The sequence below is a fragment of the Lacerta agilis genome, chromosome 12 (genome assembly GCF_009819535.1).
Source record: "Lacerta agilis isolate rLacAgi1 chromosome 12, rLacAgi1.pri, whole genome shotgun sequence".
Classification (NCBI taxonomy): domain Eukaryota; kingdom Metazoa; phylum Chordata; class Lepidosauria; order Squamata; family Lacertidae; genus Lacerta; species Lacerta agilis.
In genome coordinates this window covers 44,505,805-44,519,263 of record NC_046323.1, presented here as the reverse complement: position 1 = coordinate 44,519,263, position 13,459 = coordinate 44,505,805, and the positions used below count along the sequence as shown (strand labels likewise).

At 41.8% G+C, this 13,459-nt stretch overlaps 2 protein-coding genes across 4 annotated transcripts in view; both read left to right on the top strand.

Annotated features, from left to right (window-relative positions):
- UBE3C (ubiquitin protein ligase E3C) overlaps positions 1-3,168 on the top strand; it is a 60,001-nt gene extending 56,833 nt beyond the window's left edge. Inside the window, exons 23-24 of one of the 2 annotated variants that reach the window (XR_004427678.1) lie at positions 1,317-1,611; positions 3,082-3,168. Coding sequence is in view for 1 of the 2 variants with exons in the window: in XM_033165796.1 (XP_033021687.1) it covers positions 1,317-1,487 (171 nt within the window). In the remaining variant the exon portion in view is untranslated. Of the gene's footprint in view, positions 1-1,316; positions 2,022-3,081 lie in introns of those variants that run through there. The other variant, XM_033165796.1, reaches the window with a different exon arrangement.
- Positions 3,169-7,054: 3,886 nt separating this feature from the next.
- DNAJB6 (DnaJ heat shock protein family (Hsp40) member B6) overlaps positions 7,055-13,459 on the top strand; it is a 62,513-nt gene continuing 56,108 nt past the window's right edge. Inside the window, exon 1 of one of the 2 annotated variants that reach the window (XM_033165798.1) lies at positions 7,055-7,145. The gene's annotated coding sequence lies outside the window, so the exon portion shown is untranslated. The remainder of the gene's footprint in view (positions 7,146-13,459) is intronic. The other variant, XM_033165797.1, reaches the window with a different exon arrangement.

The window sequence follows — 13,459 nt, the reverse complement described above, 5'->3', positions numbered from 1 at the left end:
CTAAGAATTGAGGAAAACCTATTTTCTTTTCCTTTTTGGGGGGGAGGGGTAAAACCATTTTACACCTTGGGAATGTTCTTACTTTGTTAGAGGCAGAGTTGTTAAGTAGCTAGATCAGAGCTTTCCAAACTGTGTGTTGCTACATGTTAGCGTGTTGGCTGCAGTGTGTAGGTGTGTCTTGCAAATGTTCCCTGCACTTCTCTTGGTGCTGGAAAGGGTTGGTTTCACCTCTGGTTTGCTAGTGAAACTGAATTACTGTGTCACGAACTGATGCATGTCTAAAAAGTGTGTCGCCAACATGAAAAGTTTGAAAAGCTCTGAGCTAGACGAAACGGGAATAGGCAGCATGTCTGTGACCAAAATGTTCCTTCAAAGCACTTTGATACGGTTTGACATATTTGGGAGTACCAGATAATAATCTCTCTGTGTGTTTGTTTGTTTGTTTGTTTTTGTGTGTGTGTGTGTGTGTGTGTGAGAGAGAGAGAGAGAGAGAGAGAGAGAGAGAGAGAATATATTTGATTCCTCAAATGTTAGAAAATGATTACTTTCTGCTGAGAGCTGACCTCTGCACTCCACACAACAATCTCCCCACCCCACCCCCCATGCTCACAATGGTGTAACGCTACATACGTTTTCTCCAAGTGTTGTATTGCTGTAAGAAACTAATGGTTTGAGGATTATTTAAATGTATGTGTGGATAAACACCAAGTGCACATTACAGATTGCTCAGCTTCATAAGACATCTTGATTCCTGATAAACACATGCAAATTAGCTTTTCAGTGAATCACAGTTAGGCTTTTAACGATAGAATATGTGTTTTGTGGAACAACAGTCATGTGTTTGTTTTTAATCTGTGGGTGAATAATCACATTGCTGTGTTAATCTTACACAAGAATCTCTATGCCAATCCAGTTTTACTTTTAACAGGTGACTTCCATGCTGTATCAGAAGCTGCTTTTGAAACTCCTCTCGGTTTCAAAACCAGCATTTGCTGCTTTTAAAGAAATTCTACTTCAACCTTTCCGTGGATCATGGCCAGAATCTCAAGCTGGCAACTATCATTTTACAACACTGTTGAATAGTAAAATTATAAAAATGACAAAATACCTTGTAGTTGTCCATTTCACATAAAATTCCACAATAGGAGGTTATTGTGACTTCAGAAGCTAATAGCGTATCTCTTAATACAGTTTTAACATACGTTTTGGGGCTTCTTTGAAGCCATGATGAAAATTTTATTTGGATTGTTTTTTCTCCTCGTTTGGATGTTTGCTCTAATCCTTGTTTCATCGTTACATCTTCTCTCCTGCCCCAGGAATTGTATCCTGCTTTTTGCATACACAATGGAGGCTCTGACTTAGAGCGACTACCCACTGCCAGTACCTGCATGAATTTATTGAAGCTTCCAGAGTTTTACGATGAGAACCTTATGCGAAGTAAGCTCCTTTATGCCATTGAATGCGCTGCTGGATTTGAGCTGAGCTGAGCTACTATAATGCTCTGTTGAGGAACTAATCAGTGCCTACTCCATACGCACCACCCACACCAAGCAGATTAAGAGAATCCTACCTAGGTTTCTGCAACTCATCTTTCCTGTCAAATACTCTCAAGTAGGTTTCAGTTTCAGTGCCAGATGTTATTTCTCTGTCATTCATTAAGCATTTAACTGTATCAACGGTATCTTACTCTGATTTCAAAATAATGAAGCTGTGTGCAGTTTGGTAGGCTTTCCAAGAAAGAGCATATTTGGGGGCACAGTAACATCATTTTGAAAATAACCAAAGATGAAGCTTTGGCTTTGCGCTGTTCAAATACAGAATAATTCCATAAGCTGGCAATAAAGCAACATACAAAGCAGCCCACGAGGAATAAACAGGGTGATGACTTTGGAGAGTGAAGCAGGCATTTTGCAAGTGGCTTGGAACTGAGAGGCTAAAAGCAGTTCCACTTTTTTTTTCTTCAAGCGGCAGAAATTGTTTACAACCCTTTCTGCAACTGCAGTTTGTTGCAAGTGGGGGGGGGGGGGGAACTGCATTTTTATTACTGTGGTAGGCATTGAAAGAAAGCATTTATTTCACTTGTGTGCGTGCGTGTGTTTTTTCAATACCTTCAGTTATCTGAATGGGCATGCCTGTTCTCCAGTCACTACCTTAACCTGTGTCTTGATTAACTGGACATTTTCTTTCCTTCTTCTGTTCCATTTTCTCCTGTGTGCCTGTAGAATTTTTAATGCGACAGACTTCTTTGGCATATATAATACAATAGCTGTGACTTTGGAAAAGAAATACTTGTAACAACTATTAAAATATATTTGAACCGGAAGCTCCAGGCTTTTAATCTTTTATATCTGAAAGCCTGTGGGTGGGTGTTCACATACCCTCTTTAGCTTTCTCTGTCAGGAATAACTGTGGTTGGTGTAGAAACTGGGCTTTCCTTCGTTATTTGCCATGATTAAACAACCACGAATCCATTTACTCAGTTAGCAGTTAGCTGCTTGGACACGGGGAAGGGAGTGCATCACTGGACTATGTTTGACTGACAAGGCAAACATTTGTTTCATGTGGTTCAGAAATGGTTATGGCACTGGGTCAACATTTGTCTTCACGTGCAATTCTCACTAAATTATTTTTTTGATAATATAATTAGAACCTAAATCATTAACGGGCAGAATCAAGTGTGTCCTTTATTGTCAGTTGGAAAAGGCCTGAGAACTTTTACATTGGGGTGCCCTTCCACTTCCGGCCTCCTAGACCGAAAGCTATTTTACTGCTGGGGAAGCTTCTGAATTTCATATTTAATTAGCAGTAAACAGCAATATATTTTAAATGTGCAGAAGAGCTCTTGAGTGATTTTAAGATGTTTACTAGTGTTAGTACAAAAAAATGTATAATTTCATGATTTGGATAAGAAATGAAGTGTTAAAAATACTATTTGTAGTCACAATGTACAGAAATAAAACAATTGTTTTCTTTTTGGTTTTGTTCTAAGCTGCTTTATTTATGGTAACATTTACAATGCCCTGCCTATTCTGTTCCTGATAGTTGGCTGCCTGTGTTCTTTTTATTTTTATTTTTATATAGATTATGGAACTTAACACAGAAGGACTATAGAAACCTTTAACAGGACTGCTGCCTTCTCTAAAAAGCAAAGCCTGGACATTTCCTTTACAAAAAACACAAACCATTATTTATTCTATAATCCAAAGTATTAAATATTTTGAAATTATTTTTTCAATTGACTTAATTTGTTGGATTAAAAGCTGTCATGTTTGTAAATTGTAAAATGTAAATTAAACTCTTTTTGTATTGAGTCATAGTACTTCCAGGGTTTTGTTAGTTTTAGGCCACATGATTTTAACCTCTGGTAAGTTACAATTTACTCTTGTTGTGCAAACATAAGGCACAGTTTCTAAAATGTTATCAAGGAAGCCAAAACAAGAATGAGGCTGACACTGGCCAAAATCAAATGAGCTATTCCCCGCCCCTTTCTCTTCCATGCCACATTGCAACCATTTTTAAACAAAATGTTTTTGGAGGCGGTCTGCCGTGTGCTATAAAGTGCTGCTCTTCGTGCTTTTGGATTGGGAGGGCTAGGAAGTATATTAGCACATATTTGACATTGTCCAGTATGTTCCTGTGGGCAGGACCTACAGCATAGGTGGTGTAAAATTCCAAGGGCTAAAATCTTAATGACAATTAGCACAATGAAAAAAAGCAGGGAGCATCAGAGCCTGAAAGGAATACAGTCAGTTCTTTCCAGCCTTGGAAAATAAAATAAAAACATATTGCAACATCATGCTGCCTGGGAGCTTGCAGTCATATTTATTATGCAACGGACTAGCAAGATACCAACCAGTTGTCAGAATCTGTACAGAAATGCCCATGTTGAATTGGTAGGTGAATGCAGCCCCACTTGTCATAAAGCCACTGTATCTTTCCTAGGGCCTCAGTTCCATCTCTGTATCCCTTGCAGTCCTTACCTTAATCCACTGGCCATGTTACTGAGATGTCCACTGAGCCACAGAAGTGTGTATGTAAATATGACCCTAGAAATGGATGAGCCCTGGAATAAGGGGCAGAGTTTTGTTTTGTTCAAAGAGAAACTTTGGAGGGTGGCATCCACGTCTCCACAAGCCTTGCATTCACTCAGGGTGTGTTCGCACTGGCGGTGGGTAGGGAGAGGTCACTCAATTACAGTTGTACCTTGGTTGATGAACGCCTTGGCAGTCGACCGTTTTGGCTCCTGAACGCCACAAACCCAGAAGTGAGTGTTCCGGTTTGTGAACGTTCTTTTGGAGGTAGAATGTTCGGTGGGGGTTCCGATTGGCTGCAGGAAGCTCCACCTTGGAAGTCAAATGTTTTGGAAGTCGAATGGACTTCCAGAATGGAAGGCTATGGTGGTTCAGAGGGGCCTGTTACCTGACTCACTGGGCCAATTCTACACATACAGACAGACCAATCCTTGAGTTATGTGTATTTAGAGTAATGGTTATACACACCTTTTTGCACCCCCCTTGGAGAAGTTTGAGGCCTTGCCACAGTTGTTTCTTTGAATCATTTGCATGAGTGTCAGAAAAAGCAAACTCCTTCAAGCCAGAAGATGTCTCCAGAGTGACAGGTAAGTTGTCCATGGCCAACTCCAGCAACTGAGTCTCTTCCCAAGTCCCAAGTGTTTCTTTTTACACAAGAAGCTGCTTTATACCAAGTCAGATCACTGGTCCGTCTAGCTCAGTACTGTCTACACTAACTGGCAGCAGCTCTCCAAGCTTTCACATAGGACATTCCCAGCCCTAACTGGAGGTGCCAGGGAGACCTTCTGTATGCAAAGCAGCTGTACCACTGACCTATGGTCCTTCCTATTTTTCTTATTGTCATCTCACCTTTTGCATTAAAGATGGCTTACACAAATATAAAAGCCATGCACCCTGTTCTTTGACTAAATTGTTTCGGAAGGCGTTTTTTTATTGCTGTAACTCACCCTGGGACCTGCTGGTGAAGGGTGGATACAAAAGCAACAAATTAATATGGCTTGTAGCAAATTAAAGCCAAGTCCAAGAACAAACGTTTCTCCCTCTCCCACGCACCTTCTGCCCACTCTCTTAAGCTTTAAGGTTGGCATTTGCTAAGTAAAAAGCTGATGGGCATCATATTCAACAACACAACCCATGCTATCAAATGGTCATCTATTTGGTCCTGTGAGGGAATATCAGATTATCTGGGACTATTAACCACCTCTCTACCCAATCAGTTGGCCACAGGGCCTGTGCCAGCCCCCTGCTGAAGCCCCACATGCGTCTTTGGCTTCCAGCCAGATCTTGCAAGAGATCCATGAGATCCCACTGCAACCCAGAAGCTGCATCGGTAGCCACTTCTGTGCCAATTCCACCACCCGAGGAAGCTGCCTCAGTCCACCACACAGATGGGATGACTGGTCAGCCAGAAGCCTATTGATAGAGAGTGACAGCTGCTTAAAAATGATTACCAGAAATATTGGGGCAGCAGGGAGGAAAGGTGTCCACTGGCATCACCCTAAATCAGGCACCCCCAAACTCCACCCTCCAGATGTTTTGGGACTAAAATTCCCATCATCCTTGATCACTGGTCCTGTTAGCTAGGGATGATGGGAGTTGTAGTCCCAAAACATCTGGAGGGCCAAGTTTGGGGGTGAATGCCCTAAATGCTACCTGGGCTTTGCCCAGACCAAGGTTTCTTAAAAGCTTTGGTCCCCAGGTGTTGTTGGACTACAACTCCCATCATCCCACCCTAGCTATCCGGACCAGTAGTCGGGGATGATGAGAGTTGTAGTACAACAACATCAGGGGGTTCCAAGGTTGAGAAAGGCTAGAGACGTTGCTCCCGCTTCCCACCGCTGTCCTCTTAACAGCGCAACGCCTCCTCATAGCCGCCAGGGGGCGCCCACCCGCGCCCGAAATACCCCTACCTCCCACCTGCGGCAGTGGAACAGGGGGCGGGGTTGAGACGCCAAAAAGCAGGAGTTATTCTAGAAACTTCCGGAAAGTACTAAACCCCGGCGGAAGTGAGAGCAGAGACTTCCTTCTCTCGCGTTCTCTTCCCTTTCTCTCCAGGTTTACGGTCACAGAGAAAAGAAATAACAGAGACGACCGAATCTCAAAGATCGGGAATTTCCTGGTCCACGTTACGGTAAGTCAAGAGCTGCGTTAATAGAAGTGAATGAGGAAATTCCAAGATTCGACCATAACCGTGACTGAGCGACAACGTATTCACCCGGAAAGACGGCAGCAAAGAGAATTATTTACTATTATTATTATTATTGTTGTTGTTGTTGTTGTTATTATAGCCCAGTTTTTATTTTGGTGTGCACAATTTAATTTTTTTTATAAGGTTGAGCAGAGTGGCTTAGGACAACCGTCCAGCGATATTTCGAAAATTTTGCAGGCAGGTATAACTATCATCATTGTTATTTATTATCATCATTTATTCCATATGTATGATTTAGTTGAGATTCCTGGATTGCAAGGGGTTGAACTAGATGACCCTCAGGGTCCCAATCTACAATTCCATGATTCTATGATTATTTTGGTATAAATAAATTATTATTATTATTATATTATTACCTACCTTTCGCCTTAAAGGCCCCAGGGCGGGTACACACACACACACACATCTCCCTCTGTGAAAATAATGAAGTGTGATAAGCCAGGGGGGGGGGGGAATTGAAACATTTATACGAAATATTCACATGAAATTAAACGAGAAATTAGAACACTGGTAAATTCCTGGTTGCCTTTGTTTGGGGGGGAGTGCGCTGCTTCCCAATCAGACATTATATCAAAATTATTATGACTTAGGATGAATGAATGGGGAGGAGGAAATCGAGAACCTTGCGAAACCTTGGAAGTTCACCTCTTCCATTTCCTACATCTACGGAGGCGCGCTGGTCTGGGGAGGGAGGAAGGGGGAAAAAACCCCAAACCACCAACGGCTCTTCCGACGCTTTCAGCGTGTGACGCACTTCCTGTTTGCGGCCCTGAGAGGAGGAGAGACATCGTCTCCACCGTCACGGCTGCCGCTGCTTTATCAGAGAGCGGGAAGGGACGCGGGGAGGGAGAGACGGGAGCTGAGCGCTGCAGTCGCCGGCCTTGAAGGAGAAGAAGAGCTCGCAGGTGAGGGAGCGCTGAGGGCACGGAAAGCCGTTGCGGGGACCCGTGAGGGAAGGAAGGTGGCGGGGGGGGGAAGGAAGGGGGTTGTTCTGAGGGGCGGGGGGGGGTTGGTATCGCAACTGCGGGGTTAGCGCCAGGGGCGCGCGGACTCCCTCCCCCTCCTCTCATACCCTCCTACGCCTCGCGCTCTCTCGTGATTGGTTGAGGCCCGCTGCAGGGGGTGTGGGGAGGGAGAAGGATGGTTATTTCTCGGCTCGTGCTGGGCTTCGCCTTTGCTTCCGATTCTTTCCCCCCCTCCCCAACGAACATTTCCCCCCCCCCCCCAACACACACTGTAGATTCTCTGGGCATTTGTGCCTCCTTCGCCCTCAAAGGTCGCAGTGGCCTAGGCGCCTCTTTCTTATTCCTTTGTCTGTCTGCTCTCCTCTTCTCCAGCCCCACCCCCACCGATCTGTTTCCTCCCCCCCCCCCCGTCCTAGGGCTGCCACCCCAGGGAAGCTGCCGTGGACTCCATTGTGGGTGGTGGAAGTGGGTGGCCCCCCGTAGCGCCTTCCGTGAAACGAATCAAAACAAAGCACAAAAGGGAGGGCATCGTGGAGTGTGGGTGCCCCATAGGAACGCGTGGCGTGTCTTGTCTGGGTTTCAGCGCAGAGGGGAGCGATTTCAGTCGTTCGAGGGCTTCAAGCTTAGCTGAGGCCCAACTTTTAAAAACGTTTATTTTTTTCCGTCCAAAATAACCGCTTAAAAATTCAAAGTAGATCATATTTGTTGTGCATGCAAAGAGGGGGCTATAAGCTTTTCATTGGCTACATGCAACCTATTTTATCTGCGGTCCACGAAATCGTATCCAACGATAAGTGAAGGCACCGTAACGCTTTTAAATATTTTTTTGTTTTGTTTTCATTTTTGCTGTAGTGAGCTAACATGGCTTGTTCTCTGGAATGGTATTGCTGTGAGCGATTTGTTTTCTGTGGCAATTGCCTGTTTTGTTTCTTTTTAAAATTCTTCTTGGTTTTACACAATGCTTTGCAATTACAAGAAGCCTTCCTGCTTTTTTGTAGATTTTTTTTAACGGCTGTGTGCAAATGTTATTACTATATAAAAAATATTAAATTGAATCCTTTGTTTCTTCCGAAATTGCTCAGTGAACAAAGTGAGCTGAGGTCAGAAACTGCCATTTGAAAACTATTAGGAGGAATAGGCTAATGGTGCTTTGCATGTTTACTTGGATGCGACTCCTGTTGAATATATTTGGGATTGCAGTCTAGAAGATTTAGAAAGAATAGTCTTTAACTGGCAGCTGTTAAATTGCTTTCGGGTGAGGGAAACTTGTGAAAGTTGGAATGTTAAGATTTAAAAGTTAAGTAGATGAATACTTTGTATATCTGTTAAAGCATAACTAATAATACTTGCTTGACAAATTTTAGATAAAGGTATCATTTCAAAAATAAAATAAAAAGAGTAGCAGGGTAACTTTTAAAGGAGAGTAAATCTCAAGCAAACAATCCCTTGGTTGGTTACTTGATTCAAATGAAACTTTGGAGGTTGTGTAGAGATGATATATACAAATATATGGCTACCTTGGATTTTGTAAAACTAGTGCTGGGTCCAGTATTTCATATTTGGCCCAGCTTTTTGTCAGGAGTGGGTTAACAAAATACCCAAAGCTCACATAATAAATTGTTGATTTTGTTCAGCCTTGTGTAAGCTGCCCTAAGTAAGCCTTATTTGAAGAGTAAAGTAAAGGGACCCCTGACCATCAGGTCCAGTCGTGTCCGACTCTGGGGTTGCGGCGCTCATCTCGCTCTATAGGCCGAGGGAGCCGGCGTTTGTCCGCAGACAGCTTCCGGGTCATGTGGCCAGCATGACAAAGCCGCTTCTGGCGAACCAGAGCAGCGCACGGAAACGCCGTTTACCTTCCCGCTGGAGCGGTCCCTATTTATCTACTTGCACTTTAATGTGCTTTCGAACTGCTAGGTGGGCAGGAGCTGGGACCGAGCAACGGGAGCTCACCCCATGGCAGGGATTCGAACCGCCGACCTTCTGATCAGCAAGTCCTAGACTCTGTGGTTTAACCCACAGCGCCACCTGGGTCCCTATTTGAAGAGTAGGAGATAATAAATTACTAAAATATGTGCTACTTGCTTCAAGTGGGTGACTTAACAGCAAGACTAGACTGGAGACCATTTATGTGGTGCCTCTGTTGATCTTTTGGGCATCTGGGATTTTCCCTGTTTATAAATTTCCAGACTCATAATGAAGGAGATAAAGTAGCTAGAGAAAGGATAGTAAAGTGATGATACATTCTAACTCCATTTTATTACTCATTAAATACCTTTTGTTGCTCAGTTATGCTGTGAACCACCCTGAGATCTACAGGTGAAGGGGCAGTATGCAAATTTAATTAATGTTAACAACACATTAGATTTTAAAATGGAAATTCATTTTTTCCTTCACTGTGTAATTACTCATTTAGTCTTAAAGGTCTAAATAGGAAGCTATATTTGTCCCAGAGTTCATTTGTATTACACAGGTATATCATCTTAAAGCTAAATTTTAGAATTTAAAAATGATGGTTAAATGTATATACCATGGTTGAATTTCTATTGGCAGATTATGATGGCTGTACTTTAGTAATTGTTTTAGGATTAACTAAAAGCCAAATGCTACATTAGTTTACATTATTTTCTGTATTTCTATTTTTTTTCTTTACTAAGCTAAAGCTTGCTTTAGCCAAAGACTTTTGCTCACCTTTTAGTCTATATTTCTGAATAATTTGGTCCTAAGAAACAGTTTTGTGCAAAATCAGGCTATTGGTCCATAACCATCTGTTTCCATATCACTGTTCTTACAGTGGTTGTCCTATTCCTTTTCAAATATTGCTTCTTTGGTCCTTTTTAAATGGAAAGTACTGAACCATTTAATTGCAAAGCATATGGTTAAGCAGACATCACTATACCTGCTAGCCAAACCAGACTGAACAAGAAGAGAGAAGTTGGCCTTAAGGAAGTATTTAGGACAAGAATCATTCAGAAGATAATTAGAAGGTTAAAGCTCAAAGGTCAAGATTAGAAAAAAGGTTGGGTGGAGCATCAGCAGAACATAGGAGTATTCTCATAGCTGTCAACTTTTCCCCTTTTTAAAGGGAAATTCCCTTATTCCGAATAGGATTCCTTGCAAGAAAAGGGAAAAGTTGACAGTTATGGTATTCTTAGGGTTTTCAAAAAATCCCAATACAGTGCCAGTCTCACCTTTCTTTATGCAAGGATTTCAGCATCAGGCTTATAAGATGCAGCATGTGGAAAAGCTGTTCAGGGAGAGCTTCCCTTGTGATGAGGAAAATTGCACAGGAGGCAGCGATGAGACTAAGCAAGTATCCTGTTGCCCAGCAACTATTGTCTCAACACACAATCAGTAGAAAGACTGTTAGCCAAAGAACTCTTTATATTTCAGTTTACCCAGTAAAGTTATATACTCATTCAGACAGAAACAGAGTTGTGGCCATCTTAACTGTACTTATTCCAGTAGCTGATTTCAAAATACACTAGACTCTCAAAAACATTTATGACTCTGGTAAAGACCTGGATTAACATAGTGTAAGCACTACCTTTTAAGTGAGCTTTAATTGCTTTTCATATTAAGGCCTAGATTATTATTTTTTGAAACCTGGAAATTGTGGAGCAGGATTATAACTTCTTGTTTTGTATTGCACACCCTCCTGTGCAACAGAATCACTTTCCCCACCCCCTCTTTAGCAGAGTATTTGCCATATGATTTGGATTGTTGGCAGTTTGCTAGTTTTTTAAATTAAGTTAATTCAAAGTAACTTATTATAAACTGGAATAGCCAGAAGACCACTTGACCAAAAACTCAATAGAGCCATTATATATTATGAATTTTAAAAACATATATCCTGTTCCCCCCCCCCAAAAAAGCAGAACTAAATCTTCATAAGAAGAAAAACCTTATGAGTTGAATCCCTGATTAAGGCTTCTCACCTTTCTGATGTCTACTTCCATTACAACTTTATGCTCCACCACCACCCCCTGGTCACGTACCGCTTCATGTTGAACATCCTTTATTCAATGATGGCATCTTTATAAATTAAGCAAGACATATTTAAACAAAACAGCAAAAATATACCTTGCTTTATATTCTACCAAATACTGTATTAGTACACCTATGAGGAAGATGCAGGACAATTTTATCTAGTGCTAGAAACTTGCTTGGTACAGATGTCTTAATCAGGCATGGCTCTTAACATTCAGTCATTAATGGTCCCCAGTTTATATTTATGTGCTGCTGTGAGGTGCAGAATTTTCATTTTCATTTTATATTTACTTGTGAAACGTTTAGATTGTTGCAAACCACTCAGGCATCTTTAAGTATGAAGTCGCTCATAAGTTATTAAAATATAATGTGCTTCAGGTTGCTTGCAAAGTCATTGTGATTGGGAATTATCTCTTCTGCAGATGCCTTAAAAGGTTAACTGAAGTTTCTGTTTCTAAAATGTAATTTTGTAATATCAGAAGATTGTTTACTGAAGAGTTTAGATGCAAGATGAATTCAGTTGACACATTTGCATTAATAAGTGACAAAATAATTTGTAAGGTTGCTTCATTTGATGCTCATTAAAAGGGCTTCCATGTTGATGAGTTTGTGGAGACATGGTCTATTAATAGTTGAACAGTGTTGATAAAAATAGGATAGCCTTTAATGTCTTTTTTGTAGTACTGGATACAGTATTTTTGTTTTATAAACTGTTAAACATAGAAATAAAAAAGTCCAAACTGAAAATTTATTCAGCCTGACATCATTCTTGCTCTCATTTCTGGTGTGATGATGGTAAGTCAGCCAACAACTACAAGTTTCTATTCCAGCAATGGGCAAACTCGGCCCTCCAGATGTTTTGGGACTACAACTCCCATCATCCCTAGCTAACAGGACCAGTGGTCAGGGATGATGGGAATTGTAGTCCCAAAACATCTGAAGGACCAAGTTTGCCTATGCCTATTCTATTCAGTACAAAATGCTGGTACAGTGGTACCTCTACTTAAAACACGATCCGTTTTGGAGTGCCGTTCACACCCCGAAAAGTCCATAAGAGTGCTGCTACTGCAGTGCATGAAGCGCAGTAGAGCGCTTCTGCGCATACGTGAAGCGCGCAGAACACTTCTGCACATGTGTGAAGCACGCAGATCACTTCTGTGCGTGTGGCGAACACTTCCGGGGGTGCCACGTTTGTAACCTGAAAAGCTGCAACGTGAAGCAAACGTAATACGAGGTATGACTGTATCTGCCATTTATAATCCACTGTGGGCGATGGATATCACCATATATCTGAATTGCCCTTGGTCACCTTCAGAAAACAGTTTTGTTTATTTGCCAAAATCTTTCTAACTCATCCTGTATTGGTTGATCTCAGGACAGGATAGGTCAGTTAAAACAATCCCTAAATACTGACATCCTACCCAAGATTCACAGCTGGAAGGCAAAGAAGTAAACTGCAGCAGACCAGTGGTGATTCTTAAAGCATGATAATTGTACTCTGCACAAAATGTTAAATTCTGAACACCAGCAGCCAGCATAAGCAGTCTGTATACCAATCCACCCTCAATGCAGCCAGTTTCTAACTTTGTGTTGAAATATAGCTAGTGTTAGCATCAGCAAGGTGCTCCACAACAAGGTGGACCACAGAGAAAAAAGGCTGTCTTTTGCATATTTAGAGAAAATTGTGATAACTGGGTTTTTTAAAAAAAGGACATGGCAATTTATTGTGAATCAAGCACGGTATTGGAAAAGCTGGGGGGAAGCCTATGCTTTGTCCTGTGCAGCCCTTGCTAACTCCCGCCCAAGCTCCTCCCTGCCTCCTGCAGGCAGCGAATCACAAGAGCAGCCTGTGACTGAAATGATCGAGGAACCACATGGAGCATTAACTCCGCCTCCAGTTTCCCCCTGCGTATGCTACTTCCCCCCCATCTGTGGTGTTGGGGGGCAGTGTGGTGTGTGTGATTGTCTGTGTGTGGCTCTCTCCCTCTCCCCATGTGTTTGCTTTTGGGACAGAAGCAGTGAATTATATTTGAATATCTAAAAGTGTGATACTGAATTGGCTTTTTCTTGTTTAGTAATGTAGTTAATTTTTTAGGGAGCATTCTCTCACCTTACCTTTGATATCTCTGCTGCCGATATGTCTACACCTTTTATTTTAGAGAAAACGTGCTAACTTAAACATTATTGGTACAGTACTATAACACGGCAGATGTAACAAAATGCTAAACATAAATAAATTTTTATCAGTTTTAAAGTTAGACCCATAA